At 37.9% G+C, this 26516-nt stretch overlaps 2 protein-coding genes across 5 annotated transcripts; one reads left to right on the forward strand and one right to left on the reverse strand.

The window, feature by feature from the left end:
• Positions 1-3671: 3671 nt before the first annotated feature.
• LOC103703054 (beta-1,3-galactosyltransferase GALT1) lies at positions 3672-12069 on the reverse strand. 3 transcript variants are annotated; one of them, XM_039127231.1, is made up of 9 exons: positions 11617-12069; positions 9710-9808; positions 8463-9603; positions 6962-7194; positions 6573-6854; positions 5847-5975; positions 5567-5746; positions 4519-4626; positions 3672-4275 (listed from the first exon to the last, which is right to left on the reverse strand). In XM_039127231.1, the coding sequence occupies exons 3-9, from the start codon at positions 9226-9228 to the stop codon at positions 4066-4068; spliced, it is 1908 nt and encodes a 635-aa protein (XP_038983159.1). In that variant the 5' UTR covers positions 9229-9603; positions 9710-9808; positions 11617-12069; the 3' UTR covers positions 3672-4065. The 3 variants fall into 3 exon arrangements, with proteins under 3 accessions (XP_038983159.1, XP_038983160.1, XP_038983158.1); XM_039127232.1 differs by lacking the exon at positions 9710-9808 and having other exon boundaries at positions 11587-12069; XM_039127230.1 differs by lacking the exon at positions 9710-9808 and having other exon boundaries at positions 11617-12068.
• An 8570-nt stretch (positions 12070-20639) lies between these two features.
• On the forward strand, positions 20640-25578 carry LOC103703073 (malate dehydrogenase, chloroplastic). Of its 2 annotated transcripts, none has more exons than XM_008785774.4 (2): positions 20640-20727; positions 23736-25578. In XM_008785774.4, the coding sequence occupies exon 2, from the start codon at positions 23774-23776 to the stop codon at positions 25010-25012; it is 1239 nt and encodes a 412-aa protein (XP_008783996.1). In that variant the 5' UTR covers positions 20640-20727; positions 23736-23773; the 3' UTR covers positions 25013-25578. The 2 variants fall into 2 exon arrangements, with proteins under 2 accessions (XP_008783996.1, XP_026658888.1); XM_026803087.2 differs by lacking the exon at positions 20640-20727 and adding an exon at positions 21193-21262.
• The last annotated feature ends 938 nt before the right edge of the window (positions 25579-26516 follow it).

Raw genomic sequence — 26516 nt, forward strand, 5'->3', positions numbered from 1 at the left:
ATCGAACAAAAGTCGTTCTCGGCTCTGATACCAAATGTCACGCCCCCTCCTGCGCGGGGCACGTGAGACACCTAGTGCCCACGTGGGGGCCACATGAGGGGAGAAATACGGAGCTCTCCTGCTAGATATTGTCCGGTTCCGGAGCTTCACGCAAACGTCCTTCATCCCTCTCCGGTTTTGTTTTCCTCTCAAAATGCGTCTGCAGGATTTGAAGACACCCATCTCATATGTCTAGGTTCTAGAATGAATCTTTCCGATGTGGAACTATTGGGCCTTACACGTTAAGCATACGCTAAACCCTTTAGTTTCATTCTTTTCCCAAACAGTTCTCATGTATTAACCTTGTAGTTTCACTTAATGAGAGAGATGCCGGCAATATTGGTGAAAGATTCATATTATTTTTCAGAAATGCTATGATGATACCACCTTTTCATGCAAAAATTGGACCTCTTCCAAGCAAGCACATGCAATCCAAATAAATCGGGATCCTATATCGGAGAGAGCTAGTTGTCCAATCATGGCCGTCCATGATTAGCCCCATGGCTATGATTGGATAGGCCCACTAACCTTCTGCCCATGTATGGCATGGGGTTTATCCGATCAATACCTCGCACAAATCATGGATAACCATGATTAAGTAACGAGCCCAGTTGTATCCTTCACACAAATGAAGCTTGCACCTTCCTTCGCACCTCATCAACAACCGGATCATCCCCATTCCGCTTCAATGCCTGCACTGGCAAATGAACGATGGAGTTCAAAATGCTTTAAGATTTGTGCAATAGATGATCGAATGATTGATAAGCATGAGGGAAGGTGTATCCTTCTTTTGCACTATGGATGCAACTGAGTCTCCTCTGCCAATACGTAAGAACTAAAATAATATAGTAAAATTAATTTAATATGAATATTGTTTGATATTATAAAAAAAAATTGTAGCCAATATATTAATATCCTATGAACTAGTAACTCAATAATTTATATTAATTAAAAGAAAAATTGAAATTTTACATATTTTTAGAGAGTGCACAATATCAATAGGCTCGTATCGTGGCCTAGAAACTGTGTGTGTGTGTGTGTTTGTGTTTAAAAGTCTAATTTTATATATATATGTTCTTTCAAGATTTGAAACAGTTTAGTATAAAATATGAAAAGTCAAGTCTTTTTTTTTCCGAAAACCTACAAGTATAGTTTTTGAAATAAAAATTTGCATCACATGCATTGTTGTGGTCAAATGACATTCTTCAAACAAAATGTATGAATTACTTATTTTATATTGTGGTGATAAATGCTACTACATTATATTGTTGTTTTATTTTTTTAAAAGATTTTTGCATATGCACTCCTCATCATGTGTTTAATTGCATGTTTGTCCTTCAAAATAAAAATTATATATTTATCATCAGCACAAAATTTTATATAGTTTTACAAAAAAAAAAATCTTTTTTATATTATTTTTTTTATTTTGCATAATTAACTTTTCAAGATTTTACATATCACTATACTTCTACCCTCATGACTATTATACATCTTGCTACAAAAGAGGGAGTCTAGATACAACTATTAATTTTGTTCATTTTTAATTCTTCTATAAGTTCAGTTAGGCAAGTATAGGTGTTTCTCTCCATTCTCAAATTTCAAGTGGTTAAAAAAGTGTATATATCTGACTGAAAGATCTCTTTGTTTGCATGATTTTTGCATAAAAGTAGACTTAGTCTTCATAGTCCAGTTTGAGAAGAATGATGATCAAGATTCAAAATTCTAATAAAGAAAAATTTAAATTCAAGAACCTTCAACATATGGACTAGTGTTGAAATGTACATGAGATAACAATCCAAGGTCATTGTGGTATGGTTCGTAATCGTGTAGAGTTATGTATTTTCACGTGTTACCATGATTGTGTCTTCATTTATTATCAATCCTCTAGTAAAAAATATCAAACCTTTTTCTCATATTTATATCTCACTTTAACTGCATTTTAGTAGATCCTTCTGGCGTTCCGCATTATTATTAATAAGACGAAAGCTAAGTATTAATTAGATCAATATATTAATTAAAGCCATGTATTATTTAATTGCAGAAGAAGATAAAGATGAGAATTCTTGTAAATATTTACTAAATGCTCCATTTGTTTGGTGGTATTGAAGGTATTAACTGGCTTTAGTTTTACTGTAACTTCAATCCCTTCTGACGTAGGGTTGCACTTGATTGATTTATCTTTTGGACAAAATAGAGACCTTGTGTCTTAACTTTTCATGTTACAAATTGTATTCTTTAGTTCTCATAGTCCTGATGATTGTGGAATCGATGCTGCATCCGACCGTCAAAATGATCAAATGAGGACAGGACCATATCCACTCCTTCAGCCGCTAAAAGCCAAGTTACTGAACCTTTTTTTTTTTGGTCTTAAACCTGGAACTAGTGCTTTTGGAGAAAACAGTTACAGTCTTTTTTGGTCTTAAACCTGGAACTAGTGCTTTTGGAGAGAACAGTTACAGTCCTCAGTAGCCGTTAATACAAGATTTGGCATGGGTGCATGGACTACCTGACCGACATTGTACGGTTCAGGGCACAACCACTGCAACCTGATTACTGGGCGAAGAGCACTATCATCTGAAAGTGTTTCTATGATCTAATTATAGATAATAGATTCGTTGGACAATTTAGAGTAGGAGCATTCGGTTCATGTTATTGTTTTTTAGTAACAAGTGTATCTTTTGTGGTATTGGACTGCAAGGAGTGGTTTGAAGATTTAAGGTAGGACAGGACAACAAATTGGAGTCAGGCAATCCTTGGCCAAAGGGATTGCCTCAAACTTCAGGCACTACATACTTCCCAATGGTGTGTTCTCTTGGATAAGAGTGGAAAGGCATTACAGTCTAATATAATTGGTCATTTGGTCCTTTCATCATCTGGGAGGTATTCCTTGCCCAAAATCTGTAGTTTAATGTTCTTAAACTTCATATTACAATGGCATACACTTTGTACTACTGATTTCTGATTTCGTTAAGCCACTACAATTCAGTCTCATATTATGTAATCTAAGCATATTGGCTTTTTCATTTTTGTTGAAAAGGAAATCTGTTTAAGAAAACAACGAGGGGGGGGAGAAAGAAAACTAGATTGTTATTTATTTGATGTATCAGAAAAAGACACCAAATACGTCAAGAGCACTTACGGTGAGCACAAAGAATAAATAAATAAGCAAACAAACAAATAAGTAACCTTGCTCTATTATCTGTCGGTGTTGATCAATTTTATACATTGATGACAGATATCCTGAAACGATAGAATGCATAAGGTAATGATATCACAAACATCAATAAGGTAATTTTATAGAGGATCACAATCATCAATAAGGTAGCCTTTGCTCGACTAACAAGCATTGAACAACTCCTGCGCCCAACATACTGAAAAATCAAGAACGAAATTGATGACCGAAAAAAATGAAAAAGGTTTCTCTCAAATGTTATATCATGCAGAACATACTCCCATAAATCAAGCACGGAAGTGGTGATCCAAAAAAAAATGAAAAAGGTAACTCTCAAATGCTACAGCATGCATCTATCAAATACACCTCCCTATTGAGTTATTTAGGCCAATTGCACCTCTTGAATGCTCAGGCTCAAATTTGATGATACATAAAAATGGAGATGAACAGACAAACTTCATAGGAATGAACTGAATTAGATTGCTCTAAGTAAAAATCTTTACAATCATATACCCTCTCCGTCTAGTGTAATGAGAACTCCGCTAACAATATGGTAGACCTACCCAAGATATGGTACGGAAGAAAAGTCTTAATCCTAACATCATCCTGAATGCTAGTCAACGAGTCAGTTGTATCTACCTAAAACTGCCACCAACAAAGGACTCGGTAGCAACCATATCAGAATCTCAGCCAATAATCTACATATTAATCCATGGTAAACCAAAACCTCTGGTCGGTTCTCTTCCTGCATATCGGCAAAATCCTCTCCTATAATTCTCAGTAAGCATAAGAAATGGCATGCCGTGGAAAAAAAATCTCTTCTCATGCAAGCTCAGAAACATCCTCAACGCACATCATTCTCCACAACATGTTGCCCGATGTGCCTGCTGGAGCTTTCCCCATAGGCATAGCATCTCCCGAGGCTCCTGATAATGGGCAACCACGTAACCAGCCTCGCAACCTTCAGTATAGACTCGCTCCTCCTTCACATATTTAACATCCAACCCTCGCTTCTTCATCTCATCTATCCATATGCCCATTGCCACATCTTCCAATTTGAACATCTGCACATGAACAATATTTTCAATTTTAACATGCAATATAGCTTCCCTTAAAAAAAAGGAAAAAGAAACAAGAAAAAGAAAGCAATCTAGCTCGAAAGAACATGCATGCTACCACTAATCAGTACATTTTAATAATGTGTGGCATCCTACATTCTCATAAAGCAAGACAGAAGACAAGTCCTGGCAGGCCTGAAGTTACTTTACATATCTTAATTACACCAAGAATAACGAAAGGTCAAGTACCTTTAATCGACCCCTTTTGTGCTGCTTGTAAACTGCCTTTGCAATATCTTGTGACACAACATAACCTGGCCCGTGTGCCCAAGGAGGATATTTATCTCCAGGCCATTCCTTCATAAAAAAGAAACAGTGTAACTTAAGTAAGAATAAAGAAAACAGCTAAACCATAAGTGAATCAAGATAGAACAAGTGAGACGCAACAAGTAAAGCTAACAAAAATACATACGATAACGACAATACACATGTTGTGGAACTTTCATACAGCTTACAAATAAATCCTTTGTATTTTGAGTCTTCCTTGTGTAGTAAACTAAATGTCAATATATATTTTGTGCGAAAAAAAAAACAGATGAGATCACATGCAGCGTAACTAGCAAAACACTGAATATTTGTGCTAGGAAATCTAGGACAGCCAGGCCATACAGCCTGATGCCCCACATGGGCATGAACAAGTTTCTAATATTAACAAACATACTTAAATAAAAAAAAGATATTGAAATTGGGCAACACACTTAAGAGGTTAAAAATTATAACTTCTCAAAAGCAAGTTAATGTTACATAGTGTTGGGACATGAAAAGATAAAAGGATTTGCATTGAGAAGTTCAGCCACTAGAGACAAAGCTTAAATATTCTCAACAAGGAAGGCAGAAAGCACAGTTCTTAGCCTTGAGAAGTCATGTGAATAGCACCAATACTAGTGAAGGGTAATTCTGTGCACAAATTACTAGATGCTGCGACAGATCACAAAGTTGTTGGAAATGGATCTAGAGAAAGAAAAACATCAGTGCTGAAAGTAAGGAAAAACTAAGATATAAAGCAAAAGTCAGTCTAACAGAAAAACCTCCAGATGGGGGCACCATTTAACTAGATAAATCACAAGTTTAACTCCAAAGTCAAAAGGAGTTTCCCAAACCAACAGCTAATTTTGTGCTGGTTATGCTTGACAGAAATTGCACCATGAAGTAATCAGGCATTTTGAAAATCAGTCTTCCTCCATGGTGTTTTTTCATTGGCAAACTACTTGATAGGTAGATGTAACATTGAAATTACCTCATGACTTATATACCATTTGCTATCAACATTTCGGTGAGGTTGAGAAGCGGAGTTGATCCTTCCATATAGCAGCCCACGCGTGACATTTGTATTATTTAAAGAAGAAAGCACCTCATCTACACGGACAAAAGCATCATCATCTGTTTTCATCACATACTTGGCAGATACAACTTCTGTCTGTTAGACCAAATGAAATAACCAGTTAGAAGATAAAAAAGAAAATATCAAATAAGCCAACAAAACTACTGGTTCTTCATTAACTGAGGTGCAAATTTACCCCGTAGATGCAAATGGCAATGGTTTTCCAGGTAATCAGACTATAATAATCAACAAACGGCATTAACTGGATATCTCCATAGGTGTGTGCCTCATTCCAAAGTTCTCCATTCACCAATTGGTTTTTGTGCTGTGAAGAAAAACAAGATACTGTTTAAGGTAACTGTTTGTGCAAGCTTCAAAACTAGCCTATTATATAGAAGGACAAATAATTAGGAATACATATATATAAAGAAAAATTTAAACAAAAGGGCAAAGAAAACCGGAGGCAAATTTGCTATCACAAAGAAGGCTAAAACTTGCATCACATAAAAATAAGTATCCATAAACTGAACAAAATATGGATACTCATAATGATTAAAAGTTGCCTACGCTCCTAGATTCAATCTAGCTTGCAAGATTATTTCTGCAGTACGAAGTGTTAGGCCATTCAGATGTATGTGCTATGATTATACAAAGAGGGCATAACTTTAACATTTAATGTGGGAACAAACTAAGGTGATAGGGCAAACTGAAAAGTAGATACGTAAGTTGGATAGTTAGCACAGCATGAAAGCTATAGAATGAGTCCAGCATTTTGAAGCAGACTGCAATTAACAAGCCTAACGTGTATGAGTTACTAATTTCCAACTAATTTTGTTCTAGTTCGGCAGTGTTAGCAGGCAATAAGCCAGATGCTCTTAAGAAGCGAGAATAGTGCAGCAAGCATAATATCTTCTATTCTTACTAAGCCAACAAAAAACCGCACTGCAACTGCACCAGACTTCACAGCATCATATTGCATCCATGTTCTTCGAACAGCCATCCTACGCTTGAAATTGTTTGCTGTGGAAAAGATACCAATAAAAAGATCCACAGCTTTATGAATGGGCATAGGTGGTGACTTCAGCATTTCTAAGTCCATTACATGCTCTAAATCTTCTGATGTAGGTAAGCCGCTGGCTAGGACAGATATCAATTTAATGTCTCCTGAAATCCTTGCTTCACTGACAAGCCATGTCTCCAAGCTCTGACAACACAAAAATTTGAAGATGGTTAAACTAAAATGGCAGTTGCTTCCTGGACTTATATCAATAACTGAACAGAAACAAATGGATGCGCTAGCAGTGTTAGTACTTCTCGGTAAGCAAAGGATGTTATATGCTTCCCATCTACTGTCATTTGGATTCCCTCCTCTCCCACTCGAAGAGTAGCTATAGCAAGATATCCTTGCTTAAATGGAAAATATATTCTAGGTTTTGAACCCTTTCTTGTGGTAGAAGGCTGTCTTGAAGCATTGGAATGCCTAGCTGCAAAGATTCTTTTGTCATCTTTCCCCACCATTGCACTGCACTTCTCCAAGTCATCCACTGCAATAAAAAGAAGTGAGAAACAAAATCATATAACAAAAAATGGATTGCAAAGAAAATTCACAAACTAAACAAATATGAAAAAATGAAAGCAAAAGGGTATCAGATTATATAGCACAGGCTTGTTCTCCAGGCTATTTATACCAAGTCATCACTTATTAGCACCCACATGATGAGTCCACCTAAACATATCAGATGCCTTAAATAAGGAACAATAAGCATATATTATGACAGCATCTGATAAATGAAATAAGAAGTTTAATGAGACAAATGCTTGGCATGACGAACAAAATAGGCAATTACACTTTCGACCCCATGTGCAGACAATTACGATGAAGAGGTGGTGCTATCCTTGGTCCTCTAATTGGGAAGTCATAGCATGGAAAGGTAAATTAAACTCTCATAGGTTCTAATCTTACTTGGGCGGTACATCTAGTTGATCAACAAAGTTTGTGACTACACATATGTGTGTGCCTGCATAAAAGTACATGTGCAGCTGTCAGGGAAAGGTAAATTGAGCCCTCATAGGTTCTAATCTTACTTGGGAGGTACATCTAGTTGATCAACAAAGTTTGTGACTACACATGTGTGTGCCTGAATAGAAATACAGGTGCAGCTGTGCACAGACACTCTTAAGAACCAAATCCATAGCACATAGTTATGCTTAGTGCAAAAATGAATGGTGGCATTTGAAACAAGAATCCACACCGCTGGTTATAAATATTGAACTTATATATATATAAATATCTTTCTATAATTTGGGTTATACAATCTAGCATTACCGGCCTCCAAGGTGTAAGCTCATACAATCAGGAAAAAACATCTATAATTCCTCCACTATCAAAACAGTGATGGTCTGATGTAGGAATTAAATTCATCTCAAAGGTGCAGATCATAAGCCAAATGTTCTAGATAAGAATAGAAAATTTATTGTGAAAACCTTAAGATTCCTGGTATTAAAAAAAACTAAAACTACTATTATGAACATCACAGCACAATGATCCCATTTTTTTGAGGAATTCTTACATGAAACTAATTACATCACTACTGCAAAACAATAACTAAAACTCGATACAATATATATTATAAAAGGAAATTCATAGATGGACAACATGCACAAGAACAAAACAGGAACTGGTTCAGCGAAGAAGAAAGAAATAAATCCAACCAGAATTCATTTTGTGCAGGGAGACCATCATAGATAGATGGCAAGAAACCCATAAAACAGAACTTTAATCATGATTAGAACTTCTGCAAGCAATGACTACCTTTCTTATTATCATCATGATCTGGAGAAGGGCAACGCTCCTCTGCGCCCCAATCCTTAGCTACAGTCCACGTATTTTGGACAATTACTGGATTCTCTGTAATTTTATCACCATGCAAACGAACATTGTAATGCAAAATAATCGGAGGATCTGGTTCCCCTGGTAGTGCTGCTGCTGTTAAATCGACACGGAAATTACCCAGAAGACCACCAGGTGTGCCAATAAAAGTAATGGAAGAACCCTGAACGAGTCCACAAGGAATCTTCAACTTAAAAATGCCATCACCAAATTCTGAAGCATTCATTCTTCTAATAGAATATGGGCACTGCTTCTCTTTCACTTTCTGATGTGCACTGACATTTCCAGAACCAATCCGTCTTTCATTTTCAACTGAGACCATAAGGCTTTCCCATGCAGTTCCAGCTTCCTTGATAGCCTCAACTGCATGAGGCAAGCCCTCTGCTTGACTGATTAAGTGGTGCAAATGGTACCAAGTCTGCAGAGCTCGTAGCTCTCCATCAGAAAGATTTCTTGCCAGAAAAAGATTGGAAACTAGTGTATCAGCTGGGACTACTTGGGACCCATTTTCTGGATTTTGAGCTGCAGGTGGATCTCTGACAATCAGCCATCGTAGATGGTCAGAAGAATTGCGAGAAAAGGGATTATAAAGTGATGTTTCTGCCAGTGGATTTTCCATTATCCCATACCTCAAAACCAGCAATGTAAATAAAAACACTAATATGACGCCTCCAGACCACTTCTTCATTTTTCAGGAGACTAAACATGCAACAATGTTTTAAATCTTGCGTTCCATGAGAATAAACTTCTTGAGAAATGAAAGCATATAAATCTAGAATTAATCATGTATGTGAGAAGTCAATTTCAATAAGTCTTGAAGTCATCCAATGAGAGCAGCTCTGTGAAGCTCTGCAAAATGGACTCCAGCAATGCATCCAGCCAACTTCTCGTCTAGATCATTGGATTCTTCGATAGCAATCAAACCAGCAACCTTGCTGTCAGAGATTGTAATTGGCTAGGAACCTCAATGGCAATACCACCCAGTAACACTGTCAATACTGCAATTCACCTGAAGTAAAAGCGTCCAGGGAAATCAACATGGCCAACACTTCACTCACGGTGTCTGTTCAAACAGATAAGATACATTAGAAAGACAAACTAGAAAGGTAGTACAAGAAATAATCATGAATTTATATAATTAAATAGTTAACACCACCATGATTATTTACATGGAATCAGAAAGAACCAAATATGCTTCTTAAATAGCAAAGATGGCCTGCATGAGCTTCCAACTTCCTTAGATGAAGTGCATAGAAAACAAACTAGTCCTGCAAACCAGGGATTACAATCCTCAGGTATAGACTTCAACAATTAAAACTCTCTCTCTCTCTCTCTCTCTCTCTCTCTCTCTCTCTCTCTCTCTCTCTCTCTCTCTCTCTCTCTCTCTCTCTCTCTCACATTTCATATGTTTAATTTATTTCCCGTGAAACCTAGATTTCCAAAAGGTATTTCTACATATTGCTGGAAATTTGGAACGAATAAAGCTATATGACATAACAGTAACAAATTCCCTCATAAGTAACAAACCAGATAGGTTCAAACATTGTCCAGTTAATACCATTTCTAATGGTCAAATTAGCTTTCAACCTAACTGAAACAACTGATATCATTTAAATTCAAAAAAAATGAAATGAATGGACTCCTGAGTTTCATGCAATTTGCAATGTAAATTGTCAGTTCATATATAGAAAGTGCATCAAACCCTTACAAAAAAAAAAAAAAAAAGAATAATATCCATGCACCCACTCCTAAAATTTTCTACTAAAAATACAGAGAAGCTAATATGCGCCAATCATTGTGAACCATTAATACTATGCAAACCCCTAAAAATCATATTTCAAATTGTACTTCCAAACTGCAAAATGGTAACTAATTTTTCAGCAAACAGTTTGGTTTGAGATTAATTTGTAATTTTAAGCACCCTACTTATCCTTGCCATCCCGCTATTAATTTTTGTGCAGACAATTCCACTTCTTCCTCTTACCACTTCTTCTTTTCAATTCTCACAAGACAGTGAAATGTTAAGTCTACCCAAACTATGAAGTAACATTTAGCCCAAGGCAGATGACACAACCAGCCACTCGCACATTTCATCTACCAAACATTTTATCTTATATCCCCATCTTTCTTTTTTCTGCAACTAAAATAATCAAGCCCAGCTCTAGTTTCAAGCCCGTGTCCTTGGAAAAGTTCAATATGAAATTATCAATAAGGCGTGTAAAAAACAACAATCAATAAAGAGGAGGAGGAAAAAGCACCGCGATAAAAAGCGTTGATAATGTGTAACGCTGGAATGCCCTCTAAATTCGTCGAAACAAAAGCATTTTTGAACCACTTCGAATCCCCAAAGCAGACGAAAGAGATAATTCTTTAGAGAGAAAAAAGTAAAAAAAGTAAGTTCAGAAGTTTTAAATTTCAAAACCATCAACTTTTTTTGACATTTGAAAGTTAAGATGTTTTAGTAGGTGTTTGGTTGTTAAAAACGATCGAGTTCGAAATTAAATGAAAGCCCAAGATAACAAAGGCGAAAAATCATGGAACTTGGAAAATCCTACTCAAACCTTTAACAAAAAAAAAAAATCAAATTCCATGATTGAAGGTATTTTGTTGAGTTTTATTGCATTTCAAACGTATCCAAAAGCAAAATAACTGCTGGAGAAGGGCAAGAAAACAAAAAACGAGATTAACTGTAGAAACCCAATCTAATCAAAGCGGAAATCTTGCTACCGTTATCAAATCAAAAGCTAAAGCCCCCCAAAAGTAAGCAAAATCATCGATTAAAAGAAAAATAAAGAAAAAGCACAAATAGCATTAAATGCTTCAAGAAATTATCTCCAAAAAACTTTAATAGACTAATAGAGATCTAAATGCAGCAAACCCCCTCATCTAACCTTCCCCAAGAGACAAATCTACACAGAGGGAGAGAGCGAGAGAGAGGAAGAGAGAGTTCTACTACGCAACAGCTTAGCATCGACCATATCTCAAAAAGAATCCAACTACAAACAACCCCATTAGAGATCCAAATCCACCGATCTAACTAACTTACCTGCAGACCAACAGAGAGAGAGAGCCGTACCTCGGCATTTCCCCGAAACAGAGCGCCAGAGATAGAGAGAAATCCCCGATCCGTTCTTCGATTCGGCTCGGCAAATAGCACGGAGAAAGCGAAGGAGAGGGAGAGAAGGAGAGCTTGGACTCTACGCCAAAGACCCGACCGCCTCTCAATTCTAGTCCGGAGAAAAAAAGAGTTCGAGACTCCCAACGACAAACCAAACGGTTGCTTGCCCTGCTAATTATTTTATCTACCATCTCTTCTTTTAAATTAACCATCTTAATAATAATAATAATAATAATTTAACCTCGTTTAAACCAAATCAAACGATGACTAACGATAGGAACAAAAGCTAAAGGCCATCATAACTTTGGTCTGGTCCTCCTTGAAGCTTTTGTGGTGATGGTGTTTGCTACAGAGACCAGAAAGAAAGAATGGAGGTAAAAATTATGGGGAGCGATGGTATCTTTTTCCACTTCCCTCGATCGACCGGCAGCCATTAAAATTTCGGAGCAAGTAAATAATATAATTAAAATAAGAGAGAAGAAGAGTCAGGAGCGCGAGAAAGGGAGCAGAAAAATAAGAACAAGTCGAGAAAGAGTCGGATTCAGAGCCGTCTTTTCTTTTCCTGCTGCCGGATTTCTTCTTTCTTTTTTCTTTTTCTATTTCTGTGTTTTTTCTTCATTATGCTACCCAACAGTCTTAGCAACACGTAGCATTACGTGACTTCAATAAGCGCTGCACGATCCTATTGGTGATTTTGAGCCAATATCCCACTTTACTATCCAATAATTTTATGCCACGAGGCTTGAGAAGCTTTTGGTCGGTGTTTGGGGTCCGTAGCTTTATCTTTTTCGTGGCAGGCCGATGCCGGTCAATACGCGCAGATGATGGCACCTCCCTTTATGGTGGGCCCAGGGAGTCAACAAAGTTACGATTATGCCCTCCAGGAGATAAAAAAAAAAAAAAGGGAAAGGAACCGCTTTAGCTATCCTGTTAATTGACCATATTAACCCTGCATTGTTCTGTTAATTGCGAGGAGACTCCCTACTGTAGTTGACTTCGCTGGAAGGCAATCAGGCTTGGTCGGATCATGTATATACATGTACGGATCAGATCAGATACGGTTTGGATTAAAATTTCCCAAACTAAAATCTGAATATGCTGTATTTAACAAACAAGTAATCTGCTCTAACCTATTTAATTTGTTTAATAAACAATTAATCAATTAATTTGTATAACTTGTTAACCTATATGACATGATAATTCATTAATCTATTAACTTACTTAATAAGCATGTAACCTGCTTGCCCGCTCTAATTCAATTCTTGAACGAGTTAAATGGATTTAGGAGATGGAGCCTGAACCTAACCTAATTATTAAATAGTTTAAATGGACTGATCTATTTACGATCTGAATATATTTAGTTCAAACCAAATCTGTTTATTCTAGGCCGAATATGAATTAGATTGGCGGATTGGATCATATTTTGTCAACTTTACCGGCGGTTAGCAGATTGGTAACTCTATTAGGATTGTGATAGGATTGTGATTTCCGTACAGGTGGTCCGCTGGGGATAGCATTGTATGAAATACGATGGAGAGGGATGCAGTGGTTGACGCATGTCCTCTCTTCCGAGTTGACTAGTATTTGTTGTGGGCTTCGGAAGGCTAACCCCACCAGAGAGGTGATGGGGTTGGTGGGAGGAATAGGTTGGTGAAGGTGACGATGGAAAGTGCCAAGGCTTGGGTTGCAGATGGCTTTGGAGAAGGATTTTCCGGCAACCACCAGGTGGAAGGTTCCTGTCATGGAAGGTTTACCTGCTTGAGTATATAATAACTAATTAAGACCATTATTTTGTTAAGGATTTGATGGTATTGTAGCCTAAGGAGCACGCTTGTCACCAACCTATGGAAACACCTAGACTCACTGTCGATGTGAGGGCTAATAACACAAAGGCTACTAATTATGTGAAATAGGATCATTTGTCGCCTTGTTGGCTATTTTGGGTGCATTGGGTCAAGTCTAGATTGGACTGGACCCAACTTATCTTTCTTTTGTTTTTTGTGAAAAAAAAAATTAGGCCATGGTACTAGTGCTCCTATCTAGAAGTGTTCTAGTCTTTCCTTGGCCTTGGTACTAGTGCATGAGTCTGGATTACATGCATTTCTACTATATGTAATTAAAAAAAAAAATCTTCGATTCATGAGATAGGAAGTGATACAAACAAAATGCAATACAAATCCAAACAGAAGACTTAGCAGATGCAGATTATTCTTCTGAAGAAATCTAAACCATCGGCATGTTTAGCATTGGCCACCGAACTCCACTCCTTCCAAATCGACTGTATTTTAGAGCGGATTTGGAAAATGGATTTTGAAGAATGTCTAAAACTACTCTCATTCCTTTGAAGCTAGAGCCTCCACCAAAGAGCCATGGTTCTAAAAACCACTCCGTCCTAGGTATGGAATCTGAACCACTATGTCCAACACAAGATGTCAAAGATAGCAGAAGTGGTTTCAGACCTGTCTAGAAAAGATCCAACCCAAATGTAAACACTAAACTGACTCTTTCCATCCAACAAGACGCAATACTCTACCCCTTCCAATCAAATTTTTGGCAGTAAGACCCTATTTAGCATAGCTTTTGGAGGGATAGAAAGTACTTTCTGGCCCTCCAAAAGTACTTTTAGATGGAATAGAAGTATTTGGTAAAAAAAAATCGAAAAATTATTTTAGCTTTGCCAGAAAGTTAAAACAGCTTTTATGTTGGAAAAAACACTTTTAGACTAAATAGAGCTTCTCTGGAAAAGTACTTTTAAGTCCCGTCAGAAAGCTATTTTGAGTTATAATTTTTTTTTCTTTTTGAACCAAAATACCAATAATAAAATATAATAATTATAGAAAATAATAATATTAATATATAATTGTTGGGGAAAAAAATAGACCACCCCACACGTACAATTAAAGCACCCAAATCTGACAACAAGCCTGAGCTCACCATGCAGGCCGAGCCCAGAAGGCCGAGCCGAGCTCAGAAGACTGAGCCGAGCCGAGCTCAGAAGGCCGAGTCGAGCTCATGCAAGCCGAGCTCAGAAGGCTGCCGAGCTCATCCATGCTGCCGAGCTCAGAAGGCCGAGCACAGAAGCTGCCGAGCTCATCCAGGCCGCCGAGCTCAGAAGACTAAGGCCAGAAGGTCGAGCACAGAAGCTACCGAGCTCATCCAGGCCGAGCTCATCCAGGCTGCCGAGCTCATCCAGGCCGAGCTCATCCAGGCTGCCGAGCACAGAAGGCTGCCGAGACCAGAAGGCTGTCGAGCTCAGAAGGCCGAGCTCCGCAGGCCGAGACTAGAAAGCTGCCGAGCTCAGAAGGCCGAGCACAGAAGGCTGCCGAGCTCAGAAGGCCGAGCACAGAAGGCCGAGCTGACCTCAGAAGGCCGACCTCGTCGTCTATATGCTGCGGCCATGCCCTGCAGCAGCCTTACCGCACCATGCTTTACTTGCCGGCCACGCCACGACATATCAATCAGGGACCATACCCTGCTACGACTGTCAACACCTCACCATTCCCAAGAATGTACCGCACTGCACGCCACAAGCAAGCTCTTGCTGCACGCAACCTCCTCCCATAATGGGAACGGGCCATCCACGGCAACTCATTACTTCACACGCCCACGTCCAATAGTGACGGTAACCCATTAATTCGCCCGGTCACATCACAGGTAATCCTGCTACTCTTCCTATAAAAGGGGAGCTTCTCCCTCTAAAAAGGGGGCTGGAGGCTTCTTCCTCCCAAGGGAGGCTTCGGACTTGGAAAGACAGTCCCTCTCCTTCTCCACAATTAAGCCCCCTCTGACTTAAGCATCGGAGGGCCGGCGCCGGAAACCCCGGCCACCGGCTTTTTGCAGGCCCCCCACGGAGGACGCCGCTCGCCGACGGATCGCCGCCCGCCAGTGTTCGCCGGAGCTCTTCCTCCTCAGCCGACGGCCGCCCCCGGGTCTAATTTCCAGCAACAATAATAATAATTATACTTATAATATTTTATACCTTTATTATTGTATTATACTATAAATATTATATTATATTATATTATATCATAATACATTGATATATTACATTATATAATATCAAATTATGCTATAGTATATAAATATTATATTACTATATTATAAAATATTATATTACATTACCATATCATTATATTATATTATAAATTTATATATTAATATATATTATATTTTATTATGCTCTATTGTATAATATTATGTAATTTCTTGTATGGTCATGTTGTCATACCAAAAGTATTTTATCAGTTTTTTTATCAAACACATATTAAAGTTTCACAATGTCTTAGAAATATAATTATTAAATAGTAAATAGCTTTTTATAAAAGATTTACTTCATAAAATTTTATATCTGAAAATTTTACTGTCAACAGCTCTGTCAAACGATGCCGAACTTGATTTTCTCTCGGGCATTTGCTTTCCATAGAAAAGAAATTTCCGAATCTTAAAACTGTGGAATTTCCTCCCGGCAATTAATCATTGTCACGTGGCAGGTGCAACGTCACATTTAGCTTCTTTTTAAGTAGGAGGGTTTTTTTCCACCGTTGACCTTATCTTTACCACGCGGTTCGAATATAGTTTAGATATTTTGAGTCTGAGGCGGATGCGTTTCAGACATGGGAAATACTGCGAGGGAGGAACACGAGGCGAGAGATGTCTAAATTTCCAAACCTACGGGCCCCCTGGTCTGTTCGTACGAAGACAATTAATGGAGTCGCTTTTAATCAAACCACATGATACCACGGGCATCAGGCATCAGGCATCAGGCATCAGGAAGGAGAAAGCTTTGTGGTTATTGACTTCTCAAAGTCTTTTTCGACGTAGATGGTGAGTGGTTGATGACTAGTCCTCCTAGGTTAGGCAAACAATTGGCAGCTGTTGCTCCACGCATCTTCATACGAAATTTCCACCCATATATAAAAGGTTCAGGCACATGGTTAACTCTCGAATGATAGGCATCTTTCTTGTTCCCTCTTTCGTGTTAGGTTATAAATAAAACGATATCACCTTGAGCCATGGGATCATGCATCTCTCTAAAGTAAAAAATTGGTAGAATAAGATAGATTTATTTATATATTTTATATTTTCTTATACTCTCCGGACTTTTCTTTAATAGATGAGCTCTGATACCATGTTAAAATCGCCACTTATCTTTAAAGATTAAGCTAATAGGATGAGATAGATTTATTTATATATTTTATATATTTTTACACTAGGATGCTTCTTTATTTTTTTGTCATAGGGTAAGAGAAGATTGCTGATGTGCTTCTTTAGATCTTCTTCATTTTTCATGGGCAATGTATCAATTATGACCATTAGATTTTATCCAAACTATAGACTTTGCCATGTGTACTCGAACCTCTCTTTCAAGGTCATTCATTAGACAATGAACAGTAAGTAAAAATTTAAAAATTATCCTATATAGATCATAGGAAGAACCTAGCAAAACCCAAATTTAGATCCAAAGTGTAAGGCATGCTTGCATTTGAAGTTAGCTAGACTGCAAGAATAAAAAATTACAGAGGGAGAAAACAACCATTTTACTCATTCTCACGCTACCGGCAGCAAAGTTGAGATCTACGCATTCTCACCAAGACCTATGCCGAAATTTCAAATAATTTTAGACATACAAGATGATACAACATTATACAACATTGGATGCATGGCGTGTGTATTTGTGGTCACCTCTTTCCCTTGTGGAATCCGGTACTTTTAGTGCTGATATTATCTACGCATCATAGATATCTTATTAATTACAGATACTTGAGCAAATCCAAGACGGCAAAGAATTATATGAATTATATAATAAGGTGGCTTTATTCGAAGATGAGCACTACGTGAAAGGGAGGTCCTCCATGCATACCGGGCTAACAAAGCGAGAACAGGAACCTGGCTTTCTGTTTGCCCTTACAAGCATATAGCATGTTGCTTTAATACAGAAGAAGGATCTCATGGGAGTCCTTTTCGTGCTGCACATTCGAAAAGTAGAAGGTCGCTAGAAAGCAAGTCAAGTTAATTTTAGAGAGGAGATGGTACAAATAAGGTTGTTGGTTACAGTGAGATCTTACAAACTTGTGGGCCATGAATTAAGGGCTAGTCTTTATATTCCCTTCCAAGCTTATTCCAAATCTAAACTGCACGCAAAACTCGTTATCTTGCCCTTTCATGGCGTACCGAGGCACAGAAGAGGTTGTTCAATGCATATCATGAAGCAATAGCACTGAAAAAATAATGTTGAGCCTACAGTACTACAGATGACGCTGGGCTGGTTGGTGAGATTTCTCAGTCCGAACTTGGCTAGTGACTTCCCTAACCACATAGGTCACACATGGTGGCTAGCAATATTGTTCCTTGAATGATAACATGAATGGCGATCATTGAAATGTTATTTACAACAATGATGCATGGAAGTATTCAGGTCATAAGCCATGACATGAAATTAAGAAGATATGACTTCTCATATCATGGCATAATTGAATTTGGGATCCAATCTGTATTGATATGTCATGTCCTAGAGATGAGCCATTCCTATGAGAGCTCCATTCTATGTGCATAATGAAAGCACCGAAAATCATAGACATTTTGACCACAAAAAAAAATCATTGACATTGATAATAGCGAAGTGGACCCTCTCTATGTATTAGCCACATATGATGGCAGATCAGTTGAGTTCTGCTTTAACTGGGCTTTGATATTAGCCCACACGACGATGGTTGTGAAGTGACAAACCGGGCCAAAGCCTTGAAACATTTGGGCTTTCCCCAACCCAATGGTCGCCTGAGCTCGGCCTTTTTTCCACACTATCAAGATTAGTGTGGCCCATCATCTCTTGTGGGCCGTGGTCTCTTATATCGCAGACTACCTGAACTACAACCATATATTAAACACATCTTCATTTTTTTTTTTTTTAAGCGGACGATTTATACCTGATGAGTACGAACATATCCAATAAAATTAGAAAACAAAATATTTCGAAGTGCCCGATGTAGCTTTTCATTTTCAGCCTATAAGGTACTATCTGCATGGCTGGCCATATAAGCGACCACTCAGTCCGCAGCTTCATTAACTTAACTTGCTTTAAAAATAAAAAGGATCCATTCTTGTGGACTGTGACAGGACGCACCACGCGTGACATCTAACAAGTCCATTCATCCCCAATGGGTTTCCTTGGCCTGCGCATAATTATAAAATATGCCTTGCGTGGTCAACTAATCTATTTGGTAGCTCAGAACTAATCAGTGTTAATTAAATGTAATGTTGTCTGCATGGGGATTGATGGCTGATGGTTTGCTTGAGAAGTCGCCTCTTGGAGAGAGCATAAGCCGCGACAGAGTTCTTGACTAGATTGTTTTAATTAGCATAGAATACTAGACTAAGTTTTCATTTAGCATAAGCACCCTATAAATTATGTAGTGCTTCAAGTAACTTCCGTAATTTCTCACTTAGCTAGACACATAGGTGCTAATAGAGCCTCAATCGAAACCTAATGGTCTCCTACTAATTGGATAAACTAAAACATTTCAATTTGCAAGGAGCAAAGCAGCTGCATTATCTCTAGCATGCAGATATATTCATAGTAAGACGTGCGCTAATCAAAAAGTCATAAAGCTTTTGTTCTAAGAGCCAAAGATGCTTGTGAAATGGGATCGGGTCGTATCTTTCGCGTAAAAGAATGATTGATCTTTTTCATGGCATTAACTCCAGATCCCATTGCACGGTCCAATGATTGACGTCGTGAAGCAGGATGAATCGTTCTTTTGCACGAAAGCTGCAATCCAAACTTAAGTGCAACTCATGGAACACTCATGGACGATAGCCACCAAGCTAATTAGACTTTCTCCTCATTTCCTTTATCATATTTGGTTTTTTGAATATGGAAAAGTAGTTTAGTATGTGATTGCTAACTACGGAACACTAATAAGAGTGAAAAAAGTTAGTAGGATGAGCTATTTCTTTCTCTTCTACTCTACATCTATCCCATCTTGGGGGCCAATTCCTATTAGAATTGGACCTCCTTTCCTTGCTCAAGTGGCAAGGGATGATACCATGCAAGCATTTGATAATCATTTAATTAATTCTATATTTTTTTTTCATATGTATGCAAAATTAAATAGATATGTATTAGGTATTCAATACACAGACACACACTAGACATTAAGTAAATATGTACCATGCACTTTAAAAATGTGTGTTGCTCATGCTATACTTACCTCTAGGAGTAAAACTATTTAGGAATCTCTTCTTAATAATTAAGTGAATACATATGTGGAAAAATATGATTTTTTCAGATGAAAAATTGAGTGGAGTGATTTAGCAATTTTTTTCTAAATTATGATTTTTTTATAACTTTATGTCACTAATTATGGAAGTACCAGCCTAACAGTAAATAACTTTATTTGCTAATTAGCTGATTAAAGGTTGGATGCACAGAGTTAAATCCATTTTAGAATGGTTAATTATTCATTATTCAAACACAACCTTGATATAAACTTTTTTAGAAAAATAAAAATTATTTCTCTTGTAAAATTACTAATTAAGTTTATTTTTAACTCAAATTTTAGGTGGGACTGGGACACTAAGTGGTGCTATTTAGTAATTCTTTTTCCCCTAATTATGATGAGGTTTGAACCGACAACAAAAGCAATTACCGAAAAGAAAATGCAGAACAAAAATAATTTCACACGTGCTGGTGAACAAAGTGTCTGCACGTGGGGCCCAGAAAGAAAAGAACAAGCGCTAAGTCACCTTCAGGCTTCGGGGATCCCTCGTCGCCGTCCGATTCGAAGAAAGGTTGTGGGCCCCACTTCATAGCGCTCACGTCATCTCCGCCGTCGATTCAATAGAGGAGGAAAGGAAACCAACGGCGAACTTGGGTCTGGCGGGTTGGACTCTGGTGCAGTGGGGGCCACCGCGAAAGTGAAGAGGGTGCAAAAAGGGTACCTTTTTTGTCGGTGTACGACGAGATTTTCTTACGGACCAAACGGTAGGCCTCCTATAAAAGAGAGCGGAGCCGCCTGCATTGGTCCTCGCCACCCTCGTCCTTTCCGTCCACAGAGAGCTCGGTCTCGTTAGGTATTAATCTCCTTTGTTCTTTCACCTGAATTTAGTTTTAATTTCTTGTGTTTTGATGAAATTGGATTTGTGAATTTTGTTTTAATTCCTTTTGTGTAGATGAAAGCGGATGCCTTGTTTTTTTTTTTTTCCTTTTTTTTCTTTTCATGTAGCTGTTAGTCTGTTACTTTTTTCGCTTTTCAATCTTTTTTAGAGTGGGAGTTAATGGATTTGTGGTTCTGGTCTTAGATTTTGATTAGATATTGGAATCTTTAATGTCGGAACTCGTTTGTAGTTGGGTTTCTTGATGGTAGCTTGGACAGGGATTCGGTGTTCCTGGGGAGGGTTTTGTGAATTCTGATGATTTAGTGCCTGAGCTGTAAGATCTTATATTTTGAGGATTTTCTTGGCACGGAAAGTTGGTTTTTTGTTGGTCTTTCTCCTGGATTTGTACAGCTGTCGATCTGGATTTGGCTAATTGAGCAGGGTGGGATGATATGTTTTTTTGAACGTTGAGAACAGAAGCAGGGGCTGGAGGAAACAGAAGGTCGGCTGGGTATGATATGGTTTTTGTGTAGAATGTATTATTTTTTTCTAAGAAGTTTCTAGATGGTTTCAGGGGTTTGATTGTTTGAGTTGGTGTAGTATCAGAGACTCAGAACTACATCTTGAGAAAAATAAATTTTGTTTTTTCAACTGCTTACTTAGCCTGATATGAGATGTCCATATTTTTGTTTTTTATTAGTGGTTTAGTTATTATAGATTGGGAAGACTAATTAGGTACAGAAGTATTATATTTCACATGACACAATAGTGGGCCCTTAGTTGGCATTTTTCTTGATCTGAAGCTGAAAGCATATGTGCATCGTAAATCTATGACGGAATTTCTATTTGAGGATATGGATCTTGACCTTTTAGGATCAACGTTCACTTACGGAGTCTGGTTCCATTTAATCTTGTTTTTAGCTTTATATTTCGTAACACTTGTAGATTTTCATGGATATTTGGTGCAGTTTTATCTGATTTCATTTTCTCCCTTTCCTTCTGGGAGATTCTATCTTCAGTTTCTGTAGAGACGCAATGTTCTTTACGCAAAGCTGAATGTTTCATTCTACTCTATATAAAAATATGTTATGTTGTCCAAATTTTTGCTGAAGAAGCCCTAGTTTTCTGTCATGGGAGCTAGAAACTTAAACTATGTTATCGTGCTTTTTTTTTTTTTTTTGTGACTTGTATTTCACTGCTTTTGACATGCACTTTCCCTGTTTCATCACTGAACTGAAGTTTCTGTCATAGTTGAAAGATAGCAAGGAGGGATCTAAACGATTAATTAAAGAGTTATAAATTCTAAATGCTATATGTAACTCTTGTTTCTGTATTTTAAATTCCTGGTTAGTTTTAATTAATGATTTTTAATATTTGCTTCATTCTCTCCTTTTCTTTAGGCTTCAAAAAGAATATTTTATAAATTATACATATGCATGTGCACGCATGCTCGTGTTTGCATGCAAGCGCGTGCATGCGTGTGTGCATGCCTTTAGGTTGATCTATGTTTGTGAGTCAATAAACTGAGAAATGGAAGATGTTTCTATGTTGTGCATGTGTGTTATAATCCTTCCCTCTTTAAATGCTATTGGAATTTGCAAAAAACTTTTAAACAATACTGCTATACGTAGTTTGTATGCTTGATTTAGGTCTCTGAACGTGTAATTGTGTTTGAAATTAAAGACCTATTGTTACTGTTGTTGCTGCGAGAACTTAAGTTTCTTATGTGTTGCTTCACATCCATAAACAGAAATGCTAATAGAAAGTTTATTCACTTGACATACATGGACAATCTTCTTGAATAAGACAATTTATTTCTAATATAATTGCATCTAAATGTGGCCAGCAGGACCTTCTGTCTGTTGCATCCCTCTTTGCATGCCCAGGGAAAGATTCCGGGTTTGAACATGGAAAGTGGCATTTTTTCTTTTTTTTTTTAAAAAAAGGCACTCAAATATGAACATAGAAAGCTTATTTCACTTTGTTAATTAGCTGAGAGTGTTAAAGCCTTTGGTCTAAATGTGCATTTATTTAGCATAGGTCTTAGTTAATGTGACGCAAAGTTGAAAGGATATTAATTATGTTTGATCAATTCGAATGAAACTTAGACTAGCTGCTTGGTTTTGGTTCCCATGAAAAGTTCTCCATCATTTGGACATCACTGGCTTAGGGATATGACACTTAGAGCCTACCTTTTTCACTGAGAATATTCTCCTTTATTGCTAGATGGCTGTTGTTTGCTACATAGTTTTGGAAATCTTCTCAAATTTCCCCCAAAATGATTTTATAGATTCTGAAAGTAAAATCAGCAATGTTGCATCTCTTCAAAAAAAAGGGTGACTTCAAGATCTACTAGAAAATGATATTCAAATTTTATCGGCTACTTTTTGCTGGAACAACATTTGGTAGACAATATTTTGTTTAGCATAATTTACCATATGTTTTGGCAATATTTATCTTCCAAGGAATATAATTAATTTTTAATGCAGAAAAGAAGGCTTTTCTTTCTGTTACCTCTGAAATTAACTTTTTTTCTTCCTCTTTGTTCTGTTCTTATTATCAAAGTTTCATACTTTTTTATGGTTTCTCAGCAAGTCTGATGTTTTGTATCTCTCTCTGTTAGATGACACTACCATTTGAAAATTAGCTGCAATTGTTAAACTGGACTCCATAATCTGATGTTAATCAACACACTGAGTTCCATATTCTGAATTTATTGGGACCACAATTATATGTGAAAAAAGCCAGATATGCAGAACGAGCATTCTCAGACCCTTATTATGCATTTGAGGGCTGCTTCCCAACTTAAGCAACCAGTTTTCTGGCACAACTTGCTAAAGCCTAACAAACAATGTTGTGCAGTTTTAATTATCATCACTTCTTGAATAAGATGGAAACACTAGGTGCTGCTTGAGGATTTACTTGCAAGCTTTTGAAACTTACTCTAAGCTTTGTCCAACCCTGATCTTTGTTTTAAATGCCAGGCCTTCAAGTTCTTGAGCATATTAAATTTTATCCTAAGATGGCATCAGCAGCAATCACAACCATGTCCATCAGTTTGGTATATGCTCAGACTGGTTTGGGAGCAAAATCCAAGCCCGTAGGCTTGAATTTTAGTAGCCCAAAATCCTTTAAAAGTTTTAGTGGTCTGAAAGCAGCATCGTCAATTGAAATTGAATCAGAGACATCCTTTCTGGGCAAGGAAAGCAATGCTGCACTCCAGGCTTCTTTTGTTCCAAATATCAAACCAAGACAGAGGTTCCCAAATCAACTCCAGCCCCGAGCATCAACTTATAAGGTGGCTATCCTTGGGGCTGCTGGTGGGATTGGTCAACCCTTAGCACTTCTTATCAAGATGTCTCCACTGGTCTCAGATTTGCATCTCTATGATATTGCAAACGTGAAAGGGGTTGCTGCTGATCTCAGCCATTGCAATACTCCCTCCCAGGTTCTTGATTTCACAGGACCATCAGAACTTGCCAATTGTTTGAAAGGAATGGATGTGGTTGTCATCCCTGCAGGTGTTCCAAGGAAGCCAGGCATGACCCGTGATGATCTATTCAACATAAATGCCAACATTGTGAAGACATTGGTTGAGGCTGTTGCAGACAATTGTCCGGATGCTTTCATCCACATCATCAGCAACCCTGTCAACTCTACTGTCCCAATAGCTGTGGAGGTTCTCAAGCAGAAGGGTGTCTATGATCCAAAGAAGCTTTTCGGTGTTACGACTCTAGATGTTGTTAGAGCTAACACATTTGTTGCAGAAAAGAAGAACCTCAAGCTCATTGATGTGGATGTTCCAGTTGTTGGGGGACATGCTGGCATTACTATCTTGCCATTATTGTCAAAGACGAGACCATCGGTGACCTTCACAGATGCTGAAGTTGAAGAGCTAACTGTGAGAATACAGAATGGTGGGACAGAGGTTGTGGAGGCAAAAGCTGGTGCTGGATCTGCTACCCTGTCCATGGCCTATGCAGCAGCCAGATTTGTTGAGTCATCTCTTCGAGCATTGGATGGAGATGGAGATGTCTATGAGTGCTGTTTTGTTCAGTCCGAGCTAACTGAACTGCCTTTCTTTGCATCAAGAGTTAAGCTTGGGAAGAAAGGCGTGGAAGCTGTGTTATCTGCAGATCTGCAGGGGCTGACGGAGTATGAGGCAAAAGCACTGGAAGCCTTAAAGCCAGAGTTGAAGGCCAGCATTGAGAAGGGTGTGGCATTTGTGCAGAAACAGGCAGCGGAAGCTGCATCTGTCTGAGGCTTTCTACTTTTTCTTCCCCCCAAACAGTCATAGAAAGGAGTAAAGATAGAGCCATTTTCAAGTGCTTTCAGTTTTGCGGCATAGAACATTTTCTTGTTTCCATTCTGGAGAAATGCTCTTGATGACATGTAGGAGATTGCTGGGTTTGAAGGATGTTACTGAAGAGAGAGTACATTACTGATATGTTAGGGCATGTTATCATGGTTACATGGAAATCTCTTTCGGTATTACCATGCAACTGATTTTGTTTTCTTGTTGTCTGGTTGCTTCAATGTTGTAGTCTCAATGTTGTTCGACTTAAAGAAATTCATTAGCAATTCAGTGGTCAGAAAGGGACATATATCTTGACAATAATTTATCATTTGCAAGCAGCAAAATGCATTATAGCATGGAATATTTTGCTATAAGTGACTCAAAACTCTTTGTTCTATTTTCCGTTATTTGGTGCCATTTTTGTTATTCGGTTCTTCATCGCTTGCTGTTGGGTCATAAGTTCTGTAAGAATACCATTTGAACTTGGGTTTAGACCTGATGAGGAACATGTTAACTACGAATATTTTCGACAATTAAAGGTGCATCTCTTGTTAGTTTGAAAGTCTCAAATAAAACAAAATTTTATCTACTGGCAATGCCTGTTTGTTTGCATAATAGCAATTGTAACAATAAGCATGCCAAACATAAGTTTCCATATTGGTGAAGAGCTGTGATGGACAGCTTAAGATAATGACTTTTCTCTTATTTCCCTTGAATTTGTTTCTAATGCTTTCTGTTTGTGACTTTGTTGATTTAGGCTTCCATGCGGTTTTGACTCTTTTCCTGAATGTGTAGTATGCTTGAAAAATGGGAAAGATGAGAGCTTCTTTTGACATCACAATGTTTCCTGTAAATTACGTTCACCCTATCAAAGGCTTCTTATGAATTTCTTATCCAAGGCATCCAAATATTCGTAAATGTGGTGCTGCATCGGTATTTTTTTTCTTAGTTCGATATATATCAGAAGTATGTACTTGCAACTTGGCATATGGTCAATATAAATCTCAACATAGGGGGCCATTTCATGCAAATTCTTCGATAACTGAATTAAGGTTTTCTGGAAGATATTTTCCCCTGCATGCATTAATTAAAGGCAACCATGAAGATGTCAATGCGAAAAACATATTTGCTCCTTTCATTTCAACCAGTTCTTACATGATCTTAAAATTGCCACTAGAGAGGAGATAAAAGTATACTTGTTTCAGCATCCAACATTCGTCGGTAGGTCTGAAATGTAGTAGTTCTCCAATTCTTTCTTCTTTTCTGCCAAAGATCACAACGACCCTACTGGGAATTTGTGTGGTGAGATTGAAGAAAAGGACCTTTTCGGACTCAGCATTTGTCGGCAAGAAATGAATTAATGGTAGTTACCAGTGGGAAGAATTGCCTTCCAATCGACGGCAACTACAGAAAAAAGAGAAGCAACAGAACTTTAAGCAACCATATCTCTTTTGATTGCAGGGAAGGA

Source organism: Phoenix dactylifera, chromosome 6 (genome assembly GCF_009389715.1).
Source record: "Phoenix dactylifera cultivar Barhee BC4 chromosome 6, palm_55x_up_171113_PBpolish2nd_filt_p, whole genome shotgun sequence".
In the NCBI taxonomy this organism is placed as follows: domain Eukaryota; kingdom Viridiplantae; phylum Streptophyta; class Magnoliopsida; order Arecales; family Arecaceae; genus Phoenix; species Phoenix dactylifera.